This window comes from Magallana gigas, chromosome 2 (assembly GCF_963853765.1).
Source record: "Magallana gigas chromosome 2, xbMagGiga1.1, whole genome shotgun sequence".
Lineage (NCBI taxonomy): Eukaryota > Metazoa > Mollusca > Bivalvia > Ostreida > Ostreidae > Magallana > Magallana gigas.
This window is the reverse complement of record NC_088854.1, coordinates 11633940-11649382: the sequence shown is the minus strand read 5'-3', so window position 1 is coordinate 11649382 and position 15443 is coordinate 11633940. Positions and strand designations below refer to the sequence as shown.

At 35.6% G+C, this 15443-nt stretch overlaps 1 protein-coding gene across 12 annotated transcripts in view; it reads right to left on the bottom strand.

The window, feature by feature from the left end:
- Positions 1-15443, bottom strand: part of LOC105325226 (uncharacterized) — a 33997-nt gene that overhangs the window by 6230 nt on the left and 12324 nt on the right. For 9 of the 12 annotated variants that reach the window (XM_066075037.1, XM_066075036.1, XM_066075035.1 and 6 more), the window contains 27 exons: positions 14166-14291; positions 12238-12357; positions 11940-12062; positions 11521-11649; positions 11105-11260; positions 10582-10672; positions 10257-10384; positions 9987-10142; positions 9856-9882; positions 9510-9635; positions 9249-9368; positions 8681-8809; positions 8373-8492; positions 8003-8122; positions 7417-7536; positions 6868-7116; positions 5974-6117; positions 4669-4806; positions 4396-4551; positions 4090-4245; positions 3816-3953; positions 3310-3444; positions 3073-3213; positions 2482-2640; positions 2235-2378; positions 456-599; positions 18-197 (listed from right to left, as the gene is read on the bottom strand). In XM_066075037.1, the coding sequence (XP_065931109.1) occupies positions 18-197; positions 456-599; positions 2235-2378; positions 2482-2640; positions 3073-3213; positions 3310-3444; positions 3816-3953; positions 4090-4245; positions 4396-4551; positions 4669-4806; positions 5974-6117; positions 6868-7116; positions 7417-7536; positions 8003-8122; positions 8373-8492; positions 8681-8809; positions 9249-9368; positions 9510-9635; positions 9856-9882; positions 9987-10142; positions 10257-10384; positions 10582-10672; positions 11105-11260; positions 11521-11649; positions 11940-12062; positions 12238-12357; positions 14166-14291 (3675 nt within the window). The remainder of the gene's footprint in view (positions 1-17; positions 198-455; positions 600-2234; positions 2379-2481; positions 2641-3072; positions 3214-3309; positions 3445-3815; positions 3954-4089; positions 4246-4395; positions 4552-4668; positions 4807-5973; positions 6118-6867; positions 7117-7416; positions 7537-8002; positions 8123-8372; positions 8493-8680; positions 8810-9248; positions 9369-9509; positions 9636-9855; positions 9883-9986; positions 10143-10256; positions 10385-10581; positions 10673-11104; positions 11261-11520; positions 11650-11939; positions 12063-12237; positions 12358-14165; positions 14292-15443) is intronic. The other 3 variants (XM_066075040.1, XM_066075039.1, XM_066075041.1) reach the window with 3 other exon arrangements.

Below are 15443 nucleotides of genomic sequence, written 5' to 3'. Positions count from 1 at the left end.
ATTTTACCATATCTTACCAGCAGAGCAGGCTCTCTCACAGGCTTCTTGGGACCCAAAGTTATTATCGTTTCCTTGACAACCACCATACACAAACTGTTGGCACTGCTTGTTGGCTGAATTGTAGAAATAGCGGACCATGCGGCCCTTACAGGGGCCGGCCACTGGGAGCAAATCGCAAGCATTCTGCCGCGGTAAAACTACAAATACAGAGAGATATTCAAATGAGGTGAAAAAGGTATTCATCCATAAATGTTATTTAATGAGCAATGGGCAGTGAATGGTGAATAGATGGGAAATGATCTTTGATGAAAAATATATTTACAAACATGTAATACATATATAGATTTTAAGTAACATCAGAGAATTTATATTGGTTATAATTTTCAACTTGTATAAATCTAAAGAGTCTGGTATGGAGAAAGAAACACATATTCTTCAATGGAAAATGCTCTTACTGTTAATGGGGACCTGACACTTGTTGAGACAGCATTTACTGGTGCTGGGACAGTCTTCATCAGTCGTACAGTCGTTGATTAAACCCCTGACAGCTGTGGGAGACAGGCCCATACACTCCCCTGGCTTACCTGAGGATATCACCCCTACAGAAATCATACCAATTAATCATAGTCAATTAATAGAAAAATACAGATAACTAGATTCGATCTCGTTGCGAGCACCGAGTGGGTCTTCCGTCCGATTTTTGAATAGATTAGATCAAACTTATCAATTCAAAGATAAAACTGTAGATCTAAGCGAAAAATAGTAAACAAAAAATTTGCGGCACTCCGGGCTTGAACCCTGGTCGCCTGGGCCATGTCGACGACTCTATCGACTGAGCTACTCAGACTCTCGCTTCAGAACTTTGACGCTTAATTTCTCAAGAATGCCTTGATCGATTTCAAAACAAATTACATATTCTGAATCAGCAAAAGGGTCACTATCATCTAATTGGAAAAAATATATAAAAATAAAAAGTTGAACATTTTCATTTTTTAAATTTGCTTCCGGTGACGAGCGGAAGTGACGGCCAACATTTTCTTGACCGAGGTACACCAGGAAATTGCTAGATCTATCATCTCTGAAAATTTCAGTTCTCTATCTTTACTCGTTTCTGAGAAACATCGCAGACAAAATTGACTTTTAAAAATCGTAAAACGTCGATTACTTTCGACCAGAAGTGAATTTTTCAAAATTGTACCGGCAGTATAAAATTCATATGACTAGGCATCAGCCCTGACAATTTGAAGGAAATCTCTGAGAAATCGCCTGCACAAAATTTGTAAGACAAAAAAAGAATAATAACTAGATACGATCTCGTTGCGAGCAACGAATGGGTCTTCCGTCCGATTTTTGAATAAATGAGATAAAATCCCTCACTTTTAAGACTAAATTGTTAATCAACCCAAAAAAAAATTAGGAAAAAAAATTTCGGCACCCGAAGCTTGAACCCGGGTCGCCTGGGCACAAGTCCACGACTCTAATGACCGAGCTACTCAGACTCTCGCTTCAGGACTTTGATGCTTAATATCTCGGGAACACATCAATCGATTTCAAAACAAATTACATATTCTGAATCAGTAAAAGAGTCTCTATCAACCCGTTAGAAAAATATATTAAAAGCAAAAAGTTGAAAAAATTGATTTTTTATCTTTCCTTCCGGTGATGACCGGAAGTGACGGCAGACGTTTTTATGACCATGTTGCAACAGGTACAATTGCTGTCTATCCTCACTGAAAATTTCAGCCCTATATCTTTATTCGTTTTTTTTATCTCTAGCCGACAAAATTGACTTTTAAAAATCGTAAACGGGCGATAACTTCCGACCGGAAGTGGTTATCAAAAAATTGAAACGGCGGTACAAACTTCAGATGCCGACACATCAACCCTTAAAATTTGAAGAAAATCGAATGAGCCATCTTCGAGAAATCGCCTGCACAAAATTTGTAAGACAAAAAAAGAATAAAAAGAATAATAAGAAAAGTGAAAAAGAAACAATAGAATAATAGAAGGGTCTTCCGCTGAAGACGGAAGACCCTTAATACGAAGTTGTCCTTACGATAGGATACTATTTGTACAGACTACAGAATTTTCGTTACCATAGATATCACATGTATCCCTATTTATTAATGGAAATTAGGCATAAAAGAATAAACATTGTAAACTTTTTAATCAATAAAATGGGTGGACATTCAATACTGGCCTTCTAAATCAATGGTGCAAACTAAATTACTTACTTTCTGCAACTTGCAAACTGTTATCCTGAACATTCTGTGATTCCAATTGTCCAAGATACATTCTGGAATATTCAACATCAGTATCCATCCAGAAGGCATTAACTGTTAGGGCCTTTAATCTCAACTTTTCACATCTGGATAAAGCTGATACAGAAAATATCATATTAAAAGACTTCATAATGATCAAATATCATGCATATTTATGCAATAAAAGACAGATGATCAACTTTTTCAGGAAGCATAATACCTGAATCACAATCTACAGGGGTATTTTTGTCATCATAGAATTCCACTTTACACCCGCCACACGGATTAATTCGACACTTGGCGGTTGGATTTGATGGACAAGAATTCTGAACACACAAATCTAGCTTGCAACACATAGGGGCAGTTCCATTTGGACAAACTGAAAAGACAGAATACAAAACATAAATTGGACAAAAATGAGTGAAAAATAAACATTGCATGCTAGGTGAAGGGAATATTGGATATAACCACTCCTGACCCAAGTTCAAGCAAAGGCCTAACAAAGTTTTAAAATAATCAAAGATTTCCAATGTAATCTTCACTAGTATGTAGTATTTATCACATTACATTAACAAGTACAAACATTATACCTGGAGCTATGTAGTATTTTCTGTTGCTATGTTCTAAAATTATATCCTCTTGAAGAGTAAGGTAGTATTTTCAAGAGGTAAACATTTTTATAAAAACGTTTTGTGACCATTTTCAAACTAATTTACACGAAACTATGACAATTTAGAATTAGTCTACAACTATATCTTCTATGGCTGTCTGAATCTGTAATATAGGCTGATATTTAGACCTAGCCACACACCTGTATTGACTGGGCGGGAACAGCAATGTCCCCCCTGACACGACCACAAGGCCTCTCCACAGTCCGCATCATGGACACAAGTCACTGCCTTGTCATTGACCAGCTTCATCTTCTCGTTATTGGGGCACACAGCAAGAGAACCTGTTAAAAAAAATTCTATAACATCATGCACATTTTGCTGCCACTACAAGTATATAGGAAATCATGCAATCAAAATCAGCTGATTGACCCACTTACCTGACTCGGGACAGCAGTAGCCATTATTACAAAAGTAGGCTCCCTTTCCTGATCCCTGACACTCAATATTCTCCATGCAGAGCTTAGGTTGCTGTGCCTCATCCAATAGCAGTCCTCCATTGTTGGGGCACACAGCTACAAGAGAGGGCTCAAAGCTATTACTTGATTTATGTGTAAGAGGGAAGTGAAACACAGAGAAAATTTTCATTTATTAGAGTGACGGATTGAAAGATAACACAGTTTTTCAACTGTCAGAATCTCTGTGAAAGGATGAGATGTTTATCATAACTTGTAAACTGTGTGTAAATGTCAGATCCAACAGTAACACTTGAAATGTCTGAAATTTACTGGTAAAATGAATTCTAACTAAATAGGGAAGAAATGTAATAATTTTAAAACTTAATTGACCTGACTGGCTTAATTTATTTAATTGGGGAACATAAGCATTGAAGGGTATGGAATTTTTACAAGCATGAATAAGCAGACAGACTGCTGTTTGACCTTACCCTGACTAGGGTCATTGGGGCAGCAGTAATTCTTCACACAGGAGAACTCTCCACTGGAGCTGATACACTCAAAGTCCAGGCTACACCTCTTTGGATGTCCATCATGGACCAAAACATAGCCAATGTTTGGACACATTTCTGACAAGAAAAACCAAAAGAATTGCAAGAAAAAATTACACATCTCTGTGATCAATGGGGATAATCATGTATACAAATTTGCAGACAGGCAAAACTAATGGGATCATAATTTTGTGTGTGTAGTAAATTACAGTACCAGTGATGAGCAGTTTGGCGGGACAGCAGTACTTGTAGCCATCAATGTTGGAGCTCTGGCAGCTGTAGGTACCATCTCCACAATCCATGGTCGACGCACATCTCTGGGCATTCCCTGCAGAGTTCAGCAAAGGCATCCCTTTGTTAGGACAAAGCTCTGAAAGGAAATACCCAATTACAATTAAAACTCTTACAACTTTGATCACAATATTCTTTTCAAATACTAATTTCAACTTATTCAAACCCATATTGCTCTAACCCTAAAGTGATCATTCTGAAAGTAGATGTTAAAGAGTGATTTAATTACCATTGTTATTCAGCCTGGCAGGACAGCAGTATTTGGAGTCTCCAGTCCCTTTACAGGTATAGTCTCCAGAACTGCCGCACTCCGACTGCAGAATGCCCATACAAGCTTTGGGTTTGCCATTCTCCATCAAAGGCAAGCTTTTGTTTGGACAAAGCTCTGTAAATCATAATCATTTTGATATGTTACTGGGCTTTTCATTGTACTAAAAGACAATTCTCATCTGATTATCCTCTCAAATTCTATTAAAACATCTCCATTTACCAAGAAACTTACCTTCCTGTATAGGAGCTGGACAGCAAATCTGGTTCTCGCAGGTAGCTGGTTCTCCACAGTCACTTGCCACTGTACATGTCTTAGTGAATCCATTCACATTTTTAGCAGGATTTGCCCCATTGGAGCAGGTTGTCACTACTGAAGAAAATTTGTCCCAAATTATGTGTAAATACAGCAACATGGTGTTTTACAGACCATCATGCAATATGTTTGCAAAATGCTTCAGCCAAATTCTACAATTTGCCCAATCCAGGCAGCCAAGGATCACAGTTCTATAATGTTTTGCCAGATTAGACAACTTATGGATTGAAAAGCATTGATTTTAACCTTTGAAAAATTCCAGTATATAGGACCATTCATACAAGACCTTCAGTAGGACATAGCTATCTATTTCTTGCATCTTAACAAGTTAAAAATGGCGCAGTTTCAAGCAAAATATGCACCTACTGTGTAGTCTAAGTTCAAAAGCCAGACAAATCTTGTTGATTTCAAAGAGCTATGGCTGAGTGGCTAGCAATGAAATAGACAGGCCTATGTCACATTGCTGTTTGACACTACTATCCAAAGTCCAATCTCTTGTTAAAATGGTTCTATGTACTTCCAAGCTAAGTTAATGCTAAATAAATGGTTTATTAAATTTGTAATACAAATTCTCCCATACAAGTAAATTTGTTTACAAATATCAAAGGTTTCATATTAATCTAAGAATTTTATCCTCATTAAAATCAGTGATGCTATAACCTTGTCTCTCCTCCAACTTTTAATGCAAAAAGACTAGTGCCATTTCAAAATGTATGTGGATCATTGTAAATAAGGTTTTTAAATCTTTAGGGTTTTTTGCATTGATAATAAATAAAACTTATTCTGTTCTAAAGATAAATTTAGTTCTTTTTCTAACAAAAGAATTTGTTATAAATATGTGTAATGATTGCTTGCATGCTTACAAAGCACCGCTGCAGATTTCATGATTTGAATTCAATGTTTTTGAATTATTAATGCAGAGAGAGAATAAACTAGCTATAATTGCTAGATGAATAATCTGCATGAGGTCTGTTCGTGGATCCTCATCAAACACAGCCAGATATGGGAGATAATTTACGCTAACTGGTAGTAGTGAGTGTATTAGTGTCCCCAATGGATTGCAGACTAAAGAAGATCCAGAAGTTCAAAACAATATTATCAAACAGAAATGATAAGGACATGTTCAGGGACTAAACAATTTAGATAGATAAAAAAACATGCTACAATGCACAACATTAAGTTTGACAAGTTTCACTGTACTTTTCAAATATGAGCTAGATGTACCTGGTGGCACAGTGCTGACTTGACCTTTGGGACAACAGTGACCCTTGATACAGCCGAAGCTGTTGACCTCACAGTCGGTGTCCACATAGCAGGTCTTGGGGACTCCGTCCGACAGTAGCACATTGTCCTGGTCTGGGCACAGTCCTGTTAACAAAGTATAGAGGTCATCAGTGGACCAACTAAGCATACATTTTCTTATTAAAAGACATAGTCGACTTAAGTACTTGAAAGTACATGTGTTCCTTACATTTCTGTCCAAACAATAAGCGTTATAAATTTATATTAAGAAAAGTAAAAGATATCAGGAACTGTAATTTAATATTTAACAATTAAGTTTTTATAATTTTTTGGGGTTTTGTGTGAAACATGATGCTTAAAACTTTTTATGCCCTTCAGCTCCTCCAAATACATTTACCATATCCAGTAAAAGGATGTTCTCCAAGTGTAAGGTTATTCACAGGACCATTTCTCCCCAAACCAGATTTAATCATGCATAATCCCATACCAGATTTAATCATGCATAACAAAATGTAATTGAATGTTTATGAAATTCAACCACAAAACCATGGATAAAATAAACATGCACATTTTTAGAGAGAAAGGAATTGTATCTACTCCAAAATATTATCACACAAACAGATGAGATAGGAAATGTCTTGTATCCATTTAGGCAATTGTCCACTTGATTAAACAAAATTACCTGTAGAATACTAGAACCAGAAAGGCTTACAATCCATTTTAATCACTTTGTAGTTTTAAAATAAAGATGTTGACATCTGCAAGTTTACATGTAATAGCAATCACCAGGACAAAGAAGGCAAAGGCAGGACAGACTGGACAGAGAATAGACAGTAGCAGGATAGCTAGCTAGGTCCCCATCTATACACTAAATACCTGCTGAAAATTGGCAATGCCTCTCATAGAACTCAGAGTCGGCACTGGCCACTTTTGTTAAATGACTTGTGTCAGGAAACTTTGTGCATTTGCCAGTATTATCTTGATACACGACCCCGATGCAATCGCTAATTGTGTCACGGTCGCAGGCTGCCTTGCATGCCTCCACAGAAGGCATGGTTCCTGAGGCAACGGACCCTATGTAGGTCACAGAGGTTGCTATGTAACGGCGGTATAAACATATTGTGCCTGAAATAAAACACTTCAAATTATGCTCCAAGATAAGTTTTAAAAAACAATCTCCCATTTTCCAAATCTAGCCATTTTAAAAATCATGGCTCCAATAGCTATCCTCTTGCAAAAACAAATCCTCACATGCAAAAACAGTATATATCAAAATGATACAGAGAAAACATGAAAAACAAAGAAAATAAAAAAATACCAAAAATGAATTTTAACCATGCAATTGATTATGCAAATTCTTACTGAAAAAATCCCATCCAAACTTTGTGATAAAAATAGTAGGATTGAAATAAATGCAACTTTTACCTTCATTCACTCTGGTAGGACAGCAGTATCCACTCTCACAATGGTGGGAGCCGCTGGCACAGCCTCCTTCTGAATCACAGCGCTGTGTACTCCTGTAGCCGTCCACTTGACAAACATGTTCTGCAGAGAATTTAGATATATATCTTAAAAAACAACAAAACCTTTAAACATTGCATACAGTTTACCTTAAGCATTCTATTTTTGTCTAAACAACTTAGAGATTTATAAAACCTTTGCTCAGAAGTGAAGAATTTACTAAAGTATGAAATTCAAAGTATACTGTATATTCCTAATTAAATGCAAGGAATTAATATCCACGTAAAATTGCGCGAAGCATCCTTTGCAGATTTTAAAATCTCGCCATTATATCCTGAGAGTTGAAAATTATAAGAAATAAGGAGAAAAGTTCCACGTTCACGATTTTATATTCTCGTGATTTGATACAAACCAGTGGGATCGCAGAATTAAGTGTTTGTGTACAATAAGGAATTTACAAAAGTCAAAAGATTTGTAAAAATGTGATAAAAAAACAATAAAAAAAGAAGCCTTATTAAAAAATGAAGCCACTTTACACAGACATACTGACCTTCATTAAGTCTGGTAGGACAGCAGAATCCACTCTCACAATGGTGGGAGCCGCTGGCACAGCCTCCTTCTGAATCACAGCGCTGTGTACTTCTGTAGCTATCTACTTGACAAACGTGTCCTATGGAGAATATAAAGATAAACTTAGATATCTATAGTAACTTTAAATATTCCATGCAATGGCAAAGTGAATAAAATACTTAAAATAACTTTTGTATTTGTCAAACATAAATCTATATAATTAAAATTTACAGAAAATTTTAATTCTTTGTGAAAGTTCACACAATTTGGCAATTAATAGGTAGTAAAATTGTGGTAAAACAATTGACAAGAGGACTATTTTAATAAAGTACTCTGGCATAATAACACACCTTCATTCAGCCTGGTAGGACAGCAGTATCCACTCTCACAATGGTGGGAGCCGCTGGCACAGCCTCCTTCTGAATCACAGCGCTGTGTACTCCTGTAGCCGTCCACTTGACAAACATGTTCTGCAGGGAATTAAGATTAACTTATAAATTAGCAGTTCCTTGAAATATTTCATACAACACACATATATTTAGTTTCAAGGCAAAACAAGCAAAATATTCATAAATATCCTTAAGGTGTTAATTGTAGGTAAGACATTTCGCAAGAAGACTTATCCCAATATCAAGCCATAGTACTCAAACCAACTTACCTCCATCGTTCAGCCTGGTGGGACAGCAGAAGCCACTTTCACAATGAAAGGCACCAGTACAGCCTCCTTCTAGGTCACACCTTGTTGATGTCACCATACCATCTGCCATACAGGAGTAGCTTAACATTGCTAAAAAAAAAAAAAAAGTCATAAAGGAAAGGAACAAAAAATGATGGTATTAATGGGATTAGAGGTCAATAATAAACAGGAGAATCTCATTTAATCTGGTCATAAGGTGGCCATAGGAAAGTGAACATTGTGTGCGCCTTCTGGTTAAACATAATGTAATGATTTCTTTGGTTAAGCAATCTCTGTTTAACTATAATTCAATAATTTCTAGGGTTAAACATTATGTAATAATTTCTCTGGTTAAACATAATGTAATGATTTCTTTGGTTAAGCAATCTCTGTTTAAGTATAATTCAATAATTTCTCAGGTTAAACATTATGTAATAATTTCTCTGGTTAAACAATATGGTTTCTTTGGTTAAGCATGATGAGATGATAGCTTTAGCTAATGACCTCCAAAAACACTTGCTGTTCTTAAACAAAAGGAAGCACCACTCACCTGGGCCTGAATTCAAGGGAACAGGACAACACGAGCCATCTATACAATCCATGCCTCCAGGACAAGCCTCACCATTCCGACAAAATGTCTGGACCTGGTATCCTGCCGAACAACGCTTTTCTGCAAAAGGAATTTGTCGGGACATACTATCAAACAATTGCTCTTGTTTCTCTGTGTATTACAAGTTTTGGTTCTTCTTTAGCAAAAAGTGTTTTATCAACAGTGTAAACCAAATTGTACAATGTTATGTTCTCTGCATACCTCTCAAAGGAGGACAACACCACTTTGTCACTGGATCACATATATTCCCAGCCCGACAGACATTGGGATCAGCTGTACATTCTGTCTGTGGTACGAACATGGCATCATAAGAACAACGGGCTTGAGCTGAAATAAAAGGAATAACTGTCCTTAGAACAACACTTCTGTAAACTTTGGAAACATATTACAATACAAAGCTCTTTTATGTACTGGTACTTGGGTTAACCATTTAAAATAAAAAAATTCATTGAGAAAACCAAAACTTGCATTGTTTAACACTTGAATGTCACTCTGATGAATAATAAAAAGCAAATAATAAAAATAAAAACAGAACAATTCAACTCACCATTTCTTTTTCTCCTGGTTGTCACACCTTTAAAACAAATCATTCATTCAAAACAAGCATGGAAAATCAAAAAAATTCTATTTGATTTAAAAAAAAAATTAATTCAACTTTACATCATGCAAGAGACTTACTATTGTGGCCCACAGGTCCCATACAATGGTAGCCACACCCATTAGAACAGCATTTCTGGTCACCTTGACAACTGTCATCTGATTGACAGGTCTCCATACACCGAAGATCTATAGCTGGCAGAGTGGTGTAGTGAGGACAAACTCCTGATTTAGTTGCTAAATATAATGAAGGAAAACTACTGAAAAACTTGTATCAACACAATTATATATATTAAAAATGTAAACCATTCAAATGTTCAAAAATTAATGCTCATATTTGCTGAAAGAAACCTCGAGAGCAATCGGGATTTCCCCTTTCTTCAGTTCCAGGAATTTTTGTTCCATTAGGGAAAACACAAAAACACATTCCATTATGATCATAGCACTGGGTTCTGTGAAAGTTCCCATTTGAGTCACACCTGAAAAAAATAATTTTGAAACCATCAATCAAATAAATAAATATAATATTGATGAATAGAAACATCAACAGAAAAGCTGGAGGGACACTAAACTTGCTCAGGTTGTTTACACAAATAGGAAATTCATAACTAAATACAAGCACTTGAAATATATTTTGCATTAGTGTTCAACTCCGATAATGGATCTGGACACTGACCTGGGTATGAATACTGGGTTACAACTGTCTACTTGGGACAACACCTGTATGGTTGCAGCCTCCAGCTCTCTCTGGCATGGTGTTTTTTCTTCTGAAAATTGAAAAATGGAAGGTATGGTTAACAATACCGAAATGATCTTATCATCAATCTGTTAAAACAGTTATCCATTCAATTTAAATGGAAATCTTATTAATTTCAACATATTGGCATCATATCCTTAAACTAAATACAGTAACCCATACTCAAAACAAAGTGCCAACAACATCAATTAAGATTCATTATTGAACTACTCCCAGTAATTACTCAGTACAGATAAGTTTATGATAGGTTTTAAGACTAAAGAAATTGAAACTGGTTTTACTTTAAATGTAAGTTCATTATAATCATGTTTGCTAAAACTGAGATTTACTGTATACGATGGTCATGTTCATATACTTCTTATAAAGTGTCTACTCAAAGGGAAGGGATAAAACATGAATACCACATTTCAATGTGTAGAATAAATACATATACTATATGTACCTGGTGAGGAGCAGACATTGACCTCACATTCACTCCTACAACACAGCTCCTTTCCTGGACAGTCCTGGTCATTCTTACAGCTGGGCACATCCTTCTGTCCGATACAGAGCCCACCCAGTCTGTTCAGGCTGGCAGGACACTTACCAGTCTTCAAGACTTTGAAGAGAAAACATTAAAACTCCCATAATTTGACAAATATCAACTCATTCATTATGAATTTATAATAAAGTATTAGGCAATTTATTAACATAGAAACAGAAACAGTTGACAAGTTATCAGAATAACAGGAAACACACCAAACAGTTCACTGAGCTCATAAATTCTGCTTAACAAGTGCCAAATAATTCAACATGCTATACAATGTAGCCATAATATACATCAAGACTAGACAAGTGAACTAGAACTCTCCCACATACTTGTAGGCTTTTGACATGTGTGACCACATCCATTGGAGCAGCATTTCAGATCACTGTCACAGGCAGCATCATTAGAGCACTCCTCCACACATATACCAAAGACACCATCAGCAACCGCAGGACAGTCTCCTAAAACACAATACTTATAGCATAATCAAGAGGGGGAGTCTTCTATGGTGGTCTTTTCATTATAGTTAAATAATTTTGATTAAAATTGAAATAATTCATCTACAACATGACAATGGAGGAATTTCAAATTTGTGTTAAGATTTTTAAAACTCTTTTGCTAATGCCTTAAGTTGCTATCATAATGAGTACCCGTGAATGAAGGAAAAATTGAATCACAATGATATACATATGAGTTTTGGGCTTCTTTTTGGTAATGTGAATAAACTAAATGTGACTCTTAATGTATGTACCTGGTTTCTTGTTGATTGCGCTGGGACAGCATGTTCCTAGATGACAGAACTCTGTCTGAGAACAGGATTCATTTTTAGCACAGGACTTTATGATCACAGGATTACCTCCTGGGCAAGCAAAGACTGCAAGGTAACAGATAGATAGGTTTTGATAAATGAACAAAAATTTATTGATGCAATATGTAACATAGGAAATTTACATTGTTTTACATGCAATACCAATACAAACATACAATATATCATTTTCAATTTCATAACTAGACAAATCAATGATGACTCATACTATATTTATGTATACCTGGGCCTGAGTTCAAGGGAACAGGACAACATGAGCCATCTATACAATCCATGCCTCCGGGACAAGCCTCACCATTCCGACAAAATGTCTGAACCTGGTATCCTTCTGGACAACGCTTTTCTGCAAAAGAAATTTGTTGGCCTCTAGAAATCCTCACACAAACATACATCATTAAACTCTCCAGAGGAAATTTTATCGTTTCACAAATTTCTAAATTACCAACACAATGAAAGAACTTTTTATTTAAGACACAGATATTGTTTACAGTATATGTTCCTGATATTTCTGAGTGATTATCGTGTTATACAAAATTGTGTAGTGCTAACAAATCATAGATCCTTGGTCAGAGTTCTTGAAATTTTTCTTCTGCTGTCAGTCATTTTGACTGACTACCATCTGAAGTTTCTCAGTCCAGACAGATTTCTATAAGTCCAAAATTTTTTAATAGAAAGATGAAAAAAAAACTATGTTTGAATTTCATTATCAATTTATTTCATTCTTAACTTACAAGCCTTCATATTTCTCTCATTTTTACCATGATCTGATTCCTCCTGTTTTTGACATTGTGGCTCCTAACATTCACATTCTTATTTATCACTTCATTAATTTTAACTTCCTTCCCTCTCTCTCATTATTAACTTTCCTCTTGTTCTCTCTTTCTTTCTCACTCTCTTTTTCTCTTTCTGCACACATCATGCCACAGGGGTTTGGTTGTCGGATAGAGGAGTTCTGATTATGTGTTCCCGAGGACAAAAATGATTAAAATTGGTATTATTGTGTGTGTTGCAATAAAAACATTCACTGGCAACCCTGTTTTAGTGTATTCAATGTACATTATAAAAACGTAAAGAGACAACACTCGCCATCTTTGATTTTGTAGGGGGCCCACAGTTCACGCTATGTTTTTAACAAGTTCTTATTTCTCCAAGTGATTTCTGACGATATCTAGGTTGGAAAATGTTCAAAAGACAAGTTATTCCTATTGTCTGACTACATCTGTTAGCTGTATTATAAACGCACCATGTCAGTCTGTACTAAATACTCCACAAACTTATCGAAAGCATCAGGAGTTTACATTTAAGTGACGTAAATTCTATATATAATTACTAAGATGTTCCGAAAACATATGATCAGTCTTGAGAGAGCAAAAAATCTGCGATTATCGTATGCATTCAGATCTCCTCAGTGATTACTGAAAGAGTTTGCATCAACTTCATTGCTTTTGTACGAATTTAGTCGTACTTTCGCAAGTTTCTATGTCAACATCTACTGGCCATTTGGACTGACAGGCAACCTCAAGTAATTGGTCCATGGTTATTTTTATCGGTCTTGCAGACAGGACCGAAAGATTTCAAGAACCCTGCTTGGTGCCTCCTCCACTCCTATACACCTTTCTAGAGTACTCGAGTACCACCTATAGTTAAGGTGCAATCATTTGAAATTAAGTTAACAAATGAACTTGAAATGTCATTTGATCTCAATTTCATATTTTGGGATTTTCACACAGTGATGTCAGTTACATCATGATTTTTACCCTGGTATATTGTAGGTAAATTTCCTCTGACCCCATTTGTTTACAATGCAGTCATAGTCTTTGTAAATTTTATGTTGTTCATCAAATCTTATATATTTTGGTTGATTAAAAGAAAATAACTTATATTATAGATTGTGGTTGATTAAAAAAAATATGTAATACATGCAAATTACTTTAGTTTTCTTATTTAGTATGAAATATCAATACAATGTGGTATTGACAATAGCTGACAGCAAAATCATCTGTAGTTGGGTTCTTGAACAAGTAGATGTTGCAAACCCCAATTATTCAACTATGTTGGTATTACCAAATGTGTATTTTTGCCATCTTTCTTTTATATGTAATATGACAACCATATTGTACAAAGTTATTTCAACCTTATATCTGCCTATACCTCTCAAAGGGGGACAACACCACTTTGTCACTGGATCACATATATCCCCCGCCCGACAGACATTGGGATCAGCTTTACACTCTGTCTGTGGTACGAACATGGCATCATAGGAACAACGGGCTTGAGCTGAAAGAAAAAATCAGTAAGTGTTAAGTCTGAGCGTTTGTTTCATAGATTTCCTTTTCAAAGCAGTATGTTGAAAAAATAGCGACCATGAACCCTGATCCAGTTGAATAGTCACTAGTGAGGCACACTTAATGAAATATCTGAACCAAGATATTATTTGCAGATTACATAAATTCTACAAAAGTCATTTTAAAGCACTTTCAACTATGAAATGACAATACTGGTCTCAAAAATAAATTTGCTAAAAAACTGAAGCGTCTGGAAAACTGAGGCTCTAACATCTGAAGCCCAAAGATACATACACTTTTAGGATAAATAAAATCAAAAGTTTTATTAACTTAAACAAGAACTTATCAAAAAATGTATAGAGAAAGTAAAATTTAAGAATGTTTACATGTATATTATTCAATACATTTCATACATTATCAGGTTTGACAAATATAATGGAATTACAAATGTCTCTGATTTACAATTTATACAAGTGAAAAGCTGTCAATGTGACAGCAAACCGGGTTTTCTTTTATGTAAACTGTATCCATAATCCATGTCAACCCATATCCAGTGAAATGGAGTACCCTACATGTATATGCAACATTTTGCCAAAAAATGACTAAGTTCAAAAGCTGGTATTTTTTTCATAAATTATCGGAAATCAAAATCCTAGCAATATGCACACCTCTGATATATGTACAATTGATCTGCAAAAGAACAACTTCCTATCTTGAGAACTGTAGGAGGAGTTATCTGTACAATGAGGGTACCCTATATGCAATATTTTGCCAAAAAATGGCTAAGTTCAAAAGCTGGTATTTTTTTCATAAATTATCGGAAATCAAAATCCTAGCAATATGCACACCTCTAATATATGTACAATTAATCTGCAAAAGAACAACTTCCTATCTTGAGAACTGTAGGAGGAGTTATCCGTACAATGAGGGTTCCCTATATGCAATATTTTGCCAAAAAATGACTAAGTTCAAAAGCTGGTATTTTTTCTATAAATTATTTGAAATCAAAATCCTAGCAATATGCACACCTCTGACATATGCACAATTGATCTGCAAAAGAACAACTTCCTATCTTGAAAACTGTAGGAGGAGTTATCCGTACAATGAGGGTACCCTTTTGGCAGCCACCCGCCCGCCCATCCGC